This window comes from Engystomops pustulosus, chromosome 5 (assembly GCF_040894005.1).
Source record: "Engystomops pustulosus chromosome 5, aEngPut4.maternal, whole genome shotgun sequence".
Lineage (NCBI taxonomy): Eukaryota > Metazoa > Chordata > Amphibia > Anura > Leptodactylidae > Engystomops > Engystomops pustulosus.
Genome location: NC_092415.1, coordinates 174954823 through 174968171, shown reverse-complemented (window position 1 = coordinate 174968171; position 13349 = coordinate 174954823). Strand labels below are relative to the sequence as shown.

Below are 13349 nucleotides of genomic sequence, written 5' to 3'. Positions count from 1 at the left end.
TAAGTACAAGGATAGTGGATAATTAATTAACAAAAGTAAAATTACTTTATATAAAAAAATTACTAGATTAATTCATAACAATTCATTAATGTACTAAATGTGTGAATATACACAATGTGAGATAACACACTTTACAACATACAGATATAATATGGTGAATACTTACTCTACATATTTGCCCCACGTTCCCAGGTCAGACATAGCCATGAACACGCAGTTTGTGAGGATAGTGCACATTATAAACATACTGAACAATGTGATGGGAAAGTCAAGGAAAATATACTGCCATAAAATGAGAACTACACACATATAAAAGATGCATAAAACAATAATAATACTGTATGAAAAGTCTCTATCATATGTATCTATATCTAAAAAAGGAAACACAACTTCACTGGGCCTTGAAAACTCCAGACACCTAGAGATAATCCAGCAGTAACCGCCATCAATCAAGGCATATTAAGCGATGGAATACATCTCGATCGCTGGCGGTGATTGATCTTAAGTGGTTGAATGCCTTCATACAGCTTTTTATTCCTGTTCTTATTTTAATTGACTTGATTTTCCAGGAATAAAACTTAGGCATAAAAAACAAAGCTGACTTCTGAGTATTAGTCATGGGTTTTACAAATGTTTTCCCCTTCAAAACTTGGGCGGCAGAAAAAGAGTGCACAGGGGTAACCGTTTTTTGGACGGAGTTTAGATCATAGGCGATGAATGAATATAATTAAATAATTCGTCAATTTGGTAGGAATGAAATCAGAATATTTCGTTCATCTCAAATTAGTTTGAGATGAATATTATACATATATATATATATATATATATAGTCTAATAGATCCGTCCATTAGGCTTTTGTGCCCCCTTGAACTTTTCTACCTTTTGCCGCATTTAAGGCTTCAGACATAAAGATATAAAAATTGTCATTTTTTTGGTGAAGAATCAACATATGAGACACATCTGTGAAGTGGTACAGGATATATTGAATATGTGGGGCATATAATGATAAGTTAATACTTTGTAACCCCAAATTTTTCAGCGATTTCAGCTGCAAGTTGCTTGGGGTATCAGGTCTCTATCAGTTTTGCACATTGAGAGACTGAAATTCTGGCCGATTCTTCCGTGGAAAACAGCTGGAGCTCAGGGAAGTTGGATGAACAGCAGTTAGTGAACAGCAGTTTTCAGCTCTTTCCACAGATTCTTAATTGGATTCAGGTCTGGTCTGTGACTTGGATATGTTTATTAGTGAACCTTCCATTGTAGATTTAGCTTTATGTTTGGGATCATTGTCTTGTTGGAAGGTGAATCTCCATCCCAGTCTCAGGTCTGCAGATTCCAACAAGTTTTTTCAGAATGGCCCATATTCCCATCAACTGTAACCATCTTCCCTGCCCCTGCTGCCACCACCATGTGTGACAATGGGGAAGGTGTGTTCAGCTCTGTGTTTGATTTTGGTTTCATTGACCAGAGCACTTTCTTCCACATGTTTGGTGTCTCCCCGGTGGCTTGTGGAAAACTTTCAACAGGACTTTTTATGGATATCTTTGAGAAATGTCTTTCTTCTTGCCACTCTTCCATAAAGGGCAGATATGTGCAGTGTGTGACTGATAGAGATGAGCGAGCACTAAAATGCTCGGGTGCTCGTTATTCAAGACAAACTTTTCCTGATGCTCGAGTGCTCGTCCCGAATAACGAACCCCATTGAAGTCAATGGGAGACTCGAGCATTTTTCACTGCAAGAACACATTGAAAGAAGAACACTGAAGAAGAACACATTGCAGATGTTTGCAGATATTTTCACTTAAAGAACACAGTGAAGAACACATTGCAGATGTTCCGTACATCTGCTAACTTATCCGAAGACACGCGTGCAGAACGGTGTTCTTCACAATAGTATGTGAAGAACAATATGTGTGAAGAACACATTTCAGATGTATGGAAACATCTGCAATGTGTTCTTCACACATATTGGGGCAGATTTACTTACCCGGTCCATTCGCGATCCAGCGGCGCGTTCTCTGCGCTGGATTCAGGTCCGGCTGGGATTTATTAAGGCAGTTCCTCTGCACTGAAGTTCCCTGGAACGCACTGGAATACACCGAGCCTGGCTAAATGAAGGTAAGTGCAAGCTCCGCAACAGATTTTTTTTTTAAATGCGGCGGTTTTTTCGAATCCGTAGGGTTTCATTCGGCTACGCCCCCCGATTTCCATCTCGTGCATGCCAGCGCCGATGCGCCAAAATCCCGGGGCAATTCAGGGAGAATCGGCGCAAATCGGAAATATTCGGGTGACACGTCGGGAAAACGCGAATCGGGCCCTTAGTACATGACCCCCATTGTTCTTCTCCACCAGCCGGGTCTTGGTGGATTTTCAGTGGTCTGATACTACTTCCATCTTAATGTGATCGCTTGCACAGGGCTCCTTGGGATGTTTAAAGTTTGTGAAATCTTTTTATATCCAAATCAGGCTTTAAACTTCTCTACAACAGTATCACGGACCTGCCTGGTGTGTTCCTTGGTCTTCATGATGCAGAACCCTGAGACTATCACAGAGCAGGTGGATTTATATGGAGACTTGATTACACACAAGTGGATTATATTTATCATTATCAGTCATTTAGGACGACATTGAATCATTCATAGATCCTCACTGATCTTCTGAACTGCGTTTGCTGCACTGAAAGTGAAAGGGACCCAATAATATTGCACGCCCCACTTTTCAGTTTATTATTTTTTACAAAAGTTTAAAATATCCAATAAATGTTGTTCCACTTTACAATTGTGTCCCACTTGTGGATTATTCACCAAAAATTGAAATTTTATATCTTTATGTTTGAAGCCTGAAATGTGGCAAAAGGTAGAAAAGTCCAATGGGGCTGAATACTTTTGCAAGGCACTGTACATGTATCTATTGTACATATATCTACTCTTTATATTGTTTACATTTTATTTTTATTATTTAGGTATAATGAAAGGCATAATAATAAGGTATGATAGCAGCAGAAAAGCTAAGAGAAAAAGAGGGAGGCAGAATTGCTCATGCACAGTGTAACAGCCTGTGAATCTGCATTATGGAGGGGCTCTGGAAACTGCCTCTGTAGCCCTTATGCTCATTTGAATTATATTAAAAGTTGATTTTAGAAGGAAGGAGGCCATGGATAACAAATATAAGATTAACATTGCCACTGTGCCTCGAACTATGAGTAAGTGTCCCTTGTTTATCCATGCTTGATTTTGATGGTGTTTCTTGTCTCTTCACTTCCTTTATCTAAAATTCTTATGTGGACACCAGTTATTCTTCCCAACTCAACTATATAGTTCTGTGTCTACAGCAATTATGTAGGCCAATGATTTTATACAGCTTCAGACTGCAAATTGACCCTGTGTAGTCACATCATGATCTCATGTTCCCTTGGTTGCCTACTTTTTGCTTACACACACTCGGTTGGTCAGTAAGCTTTAAAGGGGGCTGATGGAAAGGAGCAAGACTACAGTATGGGCAACTAAAATACTACTGGGAGAAGACTGGGAAGAAGGAGGCAACTAGAACCAGACAAGGTTGACCTTTTCCCAGGACAAGGTGAACAAAAGGGAAAATGACATATCTGAATACCCTTAGGCTACATTCACACTACAGTATGGGGGACGTATATATGGCCGACGTATATATATGGTCGATATATGTCCCCCATACACTTCTATGGGCTCACGGCGCCCTACGGGAGCAGTACGGTGCAGCACACGTGGCCTATCTTTTCCCGTATTACGGCGTCGCGGCCATATATCGCTATGGAGAGGGGCGGGGTGAGCTGCGCTCACCTCCTCTCCCCGCGCTGCCGTGTGCCCGCCGTGCTACGGTGCGGTGGGCACACTGCAGTGTGCATGTAGCCATAGAAAGTAAGGCCTGGGCGGAGGTATCTTTATAGGGGTTGGCAGGATATTAGGTAATTTACCAATATACATATATTAATCTTGATCTGTAAAAGTGAAGTCTCCTGGCGGCCATTTTAAAAGCCGCCATATTGGATCAATTTTTTAAGGAATTGATTGTCGCAATAAATATGCAATATATCTTTTGGCTCAAAAGTTATCAACACCCAGTTTCTCCATAGATTCTCATGTAGGTTCATAACAATTAGATCCAGGGACTTCAGCTCTTTGTTCAGCACCATGGACAAGTCAAACAGCTGTTCATCAAAGGGAAAGTTCTGTGTTGTAATTTTCTGGGGCTTATTTACTAATGGTCACGGATCACACTTTCGTCTGACTTTGTACCGTTTTCAAGATTTGCGCGGCTTTGTGAGGTATTTACCAGGGTTCTGCGCTGGGATTGTGTTGCACGTGATCGGATTGTGTCACAGCTGCGCTGGCTTCCATGCGACAGAAATCAGCCGTCGGACGATCCGACTGATTCGGACTGAGCGTGGGACTTATCTTTAAAATTGTGTCACAACAGCAAACACTTACATGCACCATGAAGATGATGGTGAACTCCGGGGGACCTGAGCGGGGAAGCGACACTTGATATCGGGCGCACGATCTTAGTGAATCGCGGCACAGTGCATTATCGTCGGACAATGCACTTTCTGTGAACTCCGCAGACCAAGTAAGTAAATGTGCCCCCATGTGTTGAACCTTTGAACCACAAGAGATATTGCAAATCTGTTTGTGACAATTGATTTCCAAGACAACGACCACCAACCCATAGGAAAAAATTTCCCTTAATCCAATATGGCCGCTTTCAACATGGTGTCCATGTTTCAGAAATAGCCTTAAAGGTAGTCTATCTCGCTCATTACTGGCTCGGAAATTCTGAAATTTCCTTCCATTTTCAAAAATACAACGGTGTCCGGTAACATATGTAGTGTTCTGTTGGTGACATAAGAATATGGGGAAAATATTTTACAAACATAAAACTAAAAGCTACAGTGAAAGCACAACATATACTGTATACACTTGTATTGTTTCGCGCTACATAAAGCAGATGGATAACAGTCGGAGTGTGATGGCGAGTCACCGGCACAGGCAGAATGTCATTTAACTTGAAAGGATATGAATGTACCAAAATTTTGATTGCAGCTCTTCTGATAGGATGGAAAGGGCTAATTATATACAAAGCGGGTGTGGCACTAAATCTGAAGATTGTCTTTCCTTTGTTAAGTACTATAAAGGTCTAGAAGAAAGGCAAGGAGAGAGGAACAATGCAGTAAAGTCATTACCAAAGATTAAAAATACCATAAAACATACCAGAAAAGCATTTTATTACAATATTGATTCAACTATATCATAATTCATTAGAAATTAGATTCAGAAACACATTCTGAGTTGTACAGTGCTGTAACATGGTATACAGAATTCCCAAAAACCTCAGAAGTGTCATCTTCCATTGGATGCCATATTGTGGATATGCTGTTCCCAAGTAGCCTGCAAAGCCTGCCTGAATGAAGCAAAAAAAAGCATATCCAACCTGCTGCTCCATTGATTGTGGGGATTAATGATCAGCATGGATAGGGGATAACATATTGTTACTGGAATACCCCTTTAATGCTCCCTACCCATTAGCTAAAGCAGATGCTTAAGGAAATCTACAATCACAATCCAACATGATAAACCAGGGACACTTAATCATAGATCCAGGCACTGCGACTGTGGTAATCTTCTTATAGTTGTTATCCATTGCCTACTTCCTTCTAAAATCAACTTTTATAATTATGCCAATGAATCACAAGGGCTCATTACCAGAGCCCCTCCATTCTGTAGCTTCACTGGCTGTTACACTGTCTCTCCCTCCACCTGCTACCTTAGCAGCAGCACAGTGTAGCAGCCTGTGAATCTGCAGAACAGATGACCTTTGCTATCGCCCCCACCCCTCATTAACATCATTTTAATTAGATTTTTACAAGGAAGGAGGCCATGGATAACAAATGTAAGAAGATTGCCACAGTCACAGTGGATCTATGAGTAAGTGTCCCTGGGTTTATCATGCTTGGTTTTTATGGTAGATTTCATTTAACCGTTTCTGAATAAGTTGCATCTTTATGAGAAATAGGTCTTACTGCTCTCTGAATAATAGTGCATAATGTTCTTTACTGGAGGTTAAAACTAGATTTTTTTTTACTTCAAACTTAAAGGGACCTGTCACCATGGGCCTCATTTTCACTAAAGACAGGTTTGCAAAGCCTATTACAGATGATTTGCAAATATGTCTTTCTGCTTTCTTTGAGCATTTGTATTACAATATACCATATATACTCGTGTATAAGCCGAGATTTTCAGCACAAAAAATGTGCCAGGAAAATCAGGTACCAGGAAAATCTGAAAAACCTCGCCTCGGCTTATACATGAGTCAATGATAAAAATAAATACATTAATACTCACCCTCCGGTGTCCCCGATGTTCCTCGCGGCTCCCGGCGGCTTCTTCACTCTTCACTGGCCGGGAGATCGCGCTGGCCGTCGCACACTGTGATGCGACGCTGTCGCCGCGGATGACAGTCATCAGCGGCGACAGCGCGGCATCACAGTGTGCGACGGCCAGCGCAATCTCCCGGCCAGAGGAGAGTGAAGAAGCCGCCGGGAGCCGCGATGGGGATCGGAAGCCGCCGGGAGCCGCGACGAACATCGGGACAACGGAGGGTGAGTATTAAGTTTATTTCTTTATCTGTATAGGGGCTGCTGTATACTACTGAGGGCAGACTGTATACTGATGGGGGCAAGCTGTATACTACTGGGGACAAGCTGTATACTACTGGGGGCTGTGCTGTGTACTACTGGGGGCAGGCTGTATACTACTGGGGGCAGTGCTGTATACTACTGGGGGCAGGCTGTATACTACTGGGGGCAAGCTGTATACTACTGGGGGCAAGCTGTATACTACTGGGTGCAGGCTGTATACTACGGGGGGCAAGCTGTATACTACTGGGGGCAAGCTGTATACTACTGGGGGCAAGCTGTATACTGCAAGGGGACAAGCTGTATACTACTGGGGGCAGGCTGTATACTACTGGGGGGCAGGCTGTGTACTACTGGGGGCTGTGCTGTATACTACTGGGGGCTGTGCTGTATACTACTAGGGGCAGGCTGTATACTACTGGGGGGCAGGCTGTGTACTACTGGGGGCAAGCTGTATACTACTGGGGGCAAGCTGTATACTACTGGGGGCAAGCTGTATACTACTGGGGGCTGTGCTGTATACTACTAGGGGCAGGCTGTATACTACTGGGGGCTGTGCTGTATACTACTGGGGGCTGTGTTGTATACTACTGGGGGCTGTGCTGTATACTACTAGGGGCAGGCTGTATACTACTGGGGGGCAGGCTGTGTACTACTGGGGGCAAGCTGTATACTACTGGGGGCAAGCTGTATACTACTGGGGGCTGGCTGTATGCTACATGGGGGCTGGTTGGCTGTATACTACATTGGGGCTGGCTGTATACTACACCCTCGGCTTATACTCGAGTCAATAGGTTTTCCCAGTTTTCAGTGGTAAAATTAGGGGTCTCGGCTTATACTCGGGTCGGCTTATACTCGAGTATATACGGTAATTGTGTGTTAAAACTTACCTTGCACCTCCAGAATCCTCCAGACAGAATCCTCTGTGTAGTCCTAGGGGTTGGGATTTGGTTGCATTTCAAAAAATAACACATGACTTGTCTGTGCTGCAGACTCCTCAGCTCTTGGCCCCCACCTTTGTACTCCTGTATAGTTCCTCCCTCCTGCTCCTTCACAGAGCTCACAGCCTGGTGAGATGACATCAGTGGGAGAGGGAGAAGCTGTGCAGGAGCACAAAGGGGTGGGACAAGAGCTGAGCAGTTTGCAGCACAGACAGGTCACATATTGTTTTTTGAAATGCATCCAAACCAAAGCCCAACCCCTGGGACTACACAGAGGATTCTGTCAGGGTGCAAGGTAAGTTATAACACACAATGATATAGGGGTTGGGCACACAATGATATAGAGAAAGCAGAAAGGCATATGTGCACTGCGGCTGTAATGGACTGCTACTACATTTAGGCAGAGGAAAGGGACTTTGATTCTTTGTATCAGTTGGGTCTGATTTGGGATTACGTTAAATCTTGGACCGACTCCTTTAAAGGACCCTAAAATCAGATTGGCTGATGTAGACTAACACTACTAACATGTTATGTCTTCAGGGGCTAGAAACTGCTTGTATTATAACCCAGAACTGTGTTTTTTAGAATAGACTATTTGAAAATATGCAAATTAGCCTGAGATGGTCAGACTTATGTCCCCTGGTGAGTTACCTCTGGTACTGCCCATTGATCTTGCAGATAAGCGGTAACGTTACGCAACTTTTTTGTGAATCTCAAGATCAATAGGCACTTTTTGAGGCTGAAGGTTGAGCTGTATTTCAGATGATCTTGGGTTCTGTAGTAGCTAAAACAATGGTTATGGTGTCATTGTAAAGACAAGCATCTCATCTTTCAAAATGCATCATTATTGTGGAACCAGAGATTCACGGATCCATTGTCAATGGGAACTACGGATAAAGATCCTTAGCATGTATGTCTTTAACTTTCTGTATTTATGCTATTATAGCACACAAAGGAAAATCTAATCCGTACAGTGTTACCAGGTGCATCGCATCACTCCATCACTCATCACTTGTGCCTGAAGTGATGCAGCCGATAAAAGTGACGCATCTCAAAATAAAGTGCTTATGATTTTGAGGTCATTTTTAACAGGAAAATTGATTGAGATTTAACATAAAAAGGGAATGCTGGAAAGAATATATCATGACCTATCTGAGTGGGATAGTTGTGGTATAAAAGCTGGTGACAAGTTTCGTAAAAAATGACAAAATAGAGGCCCTAGAAGGTTATTACATCATTAAAGGAAATCTACCAGTAGTTGATAGGCTGATTACACCAAAAATATTCACCTATGTTCTTCTTCATCTCGATCCCAGTGGAGGTCTTTGCTAATCTTGACACGCCAGGATCACCTTAAAATGAGACTTTTAAAAAGCTGCCTGGAATTAGCTCCATTCAGCTAATAATAATGATGCCTCTTGCACCTCCCTCTCTCATGCTGGGAGAGGGGGGTGACGTCATGCAGGAGGAATGAATAAGTAGCAACCTGGAGCACCGGATATCTCGTCCCAGAGCTCCGGGTTGCTTTAAAAAAAAAATTTTAGGTGATCTCGACATGTCAATATTAGCGAAGAACATCGCTGGGATCAAGATGAAGAGGAGTATGAGAAGTAGGTGAGTATTTTGGGTTTAATAAATTTATCAGTTACAAGTAGATTTTCTTTACTTAAATTGACAAATTAACAATATGCAGCTAGAGATGTGCTCACACATAGCTCAAATTTGGTTATTCATTTCAATGTCTTAATAGAAGCAGTTGAATACAATGTTACAATGTGATAAGAAAACCACTGAAAAGCTACAACTGACACCCCAACCACATATACTGCGAAACTATATTATAAAAGCTGCTCATCCCTGGACACTTATCCAGCCAAGAGGAAAGGTAATGAATCTGTAGCAATTATTCTGGATGTTTAACCCTTCAGAATTCAGAGTCCAGGCTGTGATATCTCATAACAAATTAACAAACATAAGCAATACACAATAGGTACCAGGAATTGAAACTCCATTACCTTCTGATTTTTGTAGAATGGGTCAATATCCTCCAGGGGTTGCCCAATGAGATTTGAAGGAAAGTCCCCAAAGATTCGAGGCAACTGTTTGCCAGCCTCCAAGTCGGGATGTGGTGCAGGTAATTCCTCTTTATTTTCATTGTTCTCGCCTTCTCTGTATTCCTGTTTGGCACTTCTGGCCTGTTCCTCAGCGATACGCTTCTCAATAGCAGCCAATGATTCTGGGGTGAAGCGGCGGAAGCTATCAGGACTTGGTGGCAACAACAGGACTGCCATATTTTCATCCTGCTCCTTCTGTCCTAATTCTTACTTATAGCATTGGAAACAGCTGAAAGAAACAAAGAGAAAATAAGCTCCTGTATTAAATGAGACAGCTAGATGACTTGTCCATGGATGATTTCAGAAGGTAAACTTTTACTACTATGGCACGGAGAGTGACGAACACTACCTGCCACTTCTATAACACTGCACAAAACAAGAATAGATTTGACAAGAAATATAGATTTGTATCTCTTCAGCTTTATTGTTAGTACACCATGTCTCCATCCACTGGATTATGACTGAACCCACTGAAATGCCAAATTTAAAAGTTACTTTAATTGTGATTGCAACTATCTTTTTCTTAAAGGGGTTAGGTACTCTCCCACATAAATTGCTTATATGGCTTTACTGCCTTGATAATGATCCCTGACTGTTCATCAAGTGATTCAGCGGTCCTGCTACTTGCTTTAGTGCTGTCTCTGTGAATCTTTCTTTACATGTCTGTGCACTGGTGAATAGGAGGGGCTGAAGCAGGAGATTATGACTCATCCTGCTCCCCCCCTCCACTCTTCTTGTGTCTGCCAGGGAGATGGACTGTGAGAGAAAGAGGCACAGTGGCTGACGCCATTAGGACTGACTGAAGGAGTGAGAAACAGGAAGATGTCCATATATACGCAGAGGGCAGCAAGGGGAGAACAGGGAAAGGCTGAAGCTCTCAAAGTAGGCAAAGACACAGGTAACAAGATGTGTCTAATGGAACAGATTTATTGAAAAGTGTCCGAACCCATTTATAAAATTAGCTTCCGTTCATTCAGTACATTGTTTAAGTTAATTTTCCCCCCAATCTCCCATTAGGTGATCCATAAAGACAAGAACGTGGTGGACATTTAATGTCCAATGTGAAAGTAACTTAAAGGGGTTGTCCACATTCAAGAAATAATAATAATTGGTATTGTTTGTGTAATAATACAATATTGTAATATACTTTCTGTTTCAATTTCTCATGTTTTACATCTCTGCTTGATGGCATTGTATATTAAGCTTTATTGTTTACTTCATGTAGATAAAACCTGGTCCATTGTCATGTGATGTCACACAGACGCACGGCTCACTATATCCCTGGTCATGTGATGTCACACAGACGCACGGCTCGTTGTATCCCTGGTCATGTGATGTTATACAGGTGCACGGCTCATATCTCTGGTCATGTGATGTCACACAGGTGCACGGCTCTTTATATCTCTGGTCATGTGATGTCATACAGGTGCACGGCTCTTTATATCCCTGGTCATGTGATGTCAAACAGGTCCATGGCTCTTTATATCCCTGGTCATGTGATGCCACACAGGTGAACGGCTCTCTTATATCTCTGGTCATATGATGTCACACAGGTGTACGGCTCATATATCCCTGGTCATGTGATGCCACACAGGTGAACGGCTTGTTAGAGTAATCAGAACTGTGTGTTAAAAATGTGGCATCACATGACCGTGGATTGGTTTCTACCAACAGGAAGTAAACAATGAAGCTTCCTGTTGAATGACAGCAAGCAGAGATCTAAGGAGATAACGAGAATCAAATTATATTTGAAAATTATAAAATTACAATGATTATTTGTGGAACGCGGACAACCCCTTTAAAAAAGAATCAGCTCTAAAGGGTACTTGACTATGGGTTAGCCATCAATTATTTACAATCTGACCTTAAAGGAATTCTCCTAAATCAGATTTTTAATAATTCATATATGTCTAATTCAAAGCCATTTCATAAATTGATCAAGAATTTATTCTAATTCAATGATCCAAATTTGCGGATTAATTTTTGCTATCCACAAATTACATGGAAATCTGTTGTTATGTTGTTTTTGGTGGATGCAACATGTGAGGTTACATTTCTATAACAATACTCCAGTGTTTATTCCATTCTAGGCTTCTTGTAAGCCAAGCATGTTGGATATCAGCATTGTACAGTAGATCAAACAGACAAGGTGCCAAGTACTGATCCAAATGACTCAGCCAAAGCTGCTCCTAACAAACCAATGTGAATCATGTGAAATATTCCCATTCTGCTGAATCTACTTTGTTCTAAGGGAAATAATTACTGGAGTATAATATTCACCGAGACAATACCTGCCTTCTAGCACGGAAGTAGCTAAGAGGATTATGTTACCAAATACCTTCTAATGCGGAGCACAGGGCATTGATAACTTTCTTACAATGTAAAGAAACGTGACACGTGTTTAGAGGATGAGGAGGACAAGGAGACGTAATCCGTGAGAATGAATCATTATGTTATAAATGGGAAGTATCATCCAACACTACATGATGTGTTCTGGAGATGATTTACATAATACTCTCCTCCATTGTGATTATCTATCCACACTTGGCAACCAAATATTCATTTTATCACCAATTTTCTTCCTTTTGTAAAAAATTTTCTTTACTGTCGGTTACCCCAGCAGTGACACCTGCTGCATAAAATAGGTAACTACACATGTTAAAAAATAAAATGTTGTAGATTTTCTCTTAACTAAGTGGATTTAAACAACAAAATGCAGGTTTGAAACCAAATTCTGCGGGTTTGGGTCCACCGAACTGCATTAGAAGCTCAACCAACCCCATCCCCCTCCTCCCATGTTAATGCCCATGATCAGTGCTGGCACCAATAATGGGCACTCTTTAAATGGCGCTGGCAAAGTCACCGATAACAATTAAATTGCAGTGCCTACACTTCTCTTTTGGGGGTGATCATTGCTCGGGAGCGACAAACTTCCTAAAATAGTGGTGCACATTGGCCATGGTAATTTAAATAAAGCTGCGATCAGTGCAAACAGGTTTTAAAATTGCGGTTCAGCTGAATTTAAACAAGTCTGCTCATTACTACTTTTAACGCCTACTTCAGAATTTTATTATCCATTTGCATTGTAATACATACATACAAATACATAGTATCTCTTAAGATTGGGTAAGACAAAAGACAGGGGATAGTGTGCCCTGAGCTTGCCCCAACCTCTGTCCCTTCCTATAGCCCCCCCACGCTAAACCGTGGGGCGACTACTTGAAGACTCGAAATACACTGATAAGTGTGGGAAGGGAAACACAACCAGACTGACAAACATAAAACACAAAAGAATAGTAAACTAGCCGGATTCACAACGAGAGGGTACGTCAATAACAAAATCAGTAGGCAAAAAGTCAATGTCAAAAAACGAGCCGAGGCCAACAACGATACAGATACAGATACAGAGAAAGTCAAACCTAATGCTGAGAGCGAGTGGAGAAGGGATTTCAAACACTGGCACAGGTGACTATTGAAGCTGCAATTTATGCAGCCAGAACTCCACCTCCAGAACCTGATAGGAGCTGGACAGCTTCTGGGAATTAACCCCTCATGGTGCAGAACAACCAGGCACCAAGCAGAGGTAGCACAAGTCCCAGCAGTTCCGAACACAACTCCTAGACA

At 41.8% G+C, this 13349-nt stretch overlaps 1 protein-coding gene across 12 annotated transcripts in view; it reads right to left on the bottom strand.

Annotated features, from left to right (window-relative positions):
• Nucleotides 1-13349, bottom strand: part of LOC140133559 (sodium channel protein type 5 subunit alpha-like) — a 286670-nt gene that overhangs the window by 187652 nt on the left and 85669 nt on the right. For all 12 annotated transcript variants that reach the window (XM_072153872.1, XM_072153881.1, XM_072153869.1 and 9 more), the window contains exons 2-4: nt 9627-9954; nt 5055-5172; nt 167-257 (exon numbers count right to left, since the gene is read on the bottom strand). In XM_072153872.1, coding sequence (XP_072009973.1) covers nt 167-257; nt 5055-5172; nt 9627-9902 — 485 coding nt within the window. In that variant the 5' untranslated portion in view covers nt 9903-9954. The remainder of the gene's footprint in view (nt 1-166; nt 258-5054; nt 5173-9626; nt 9955-13349) is intronic.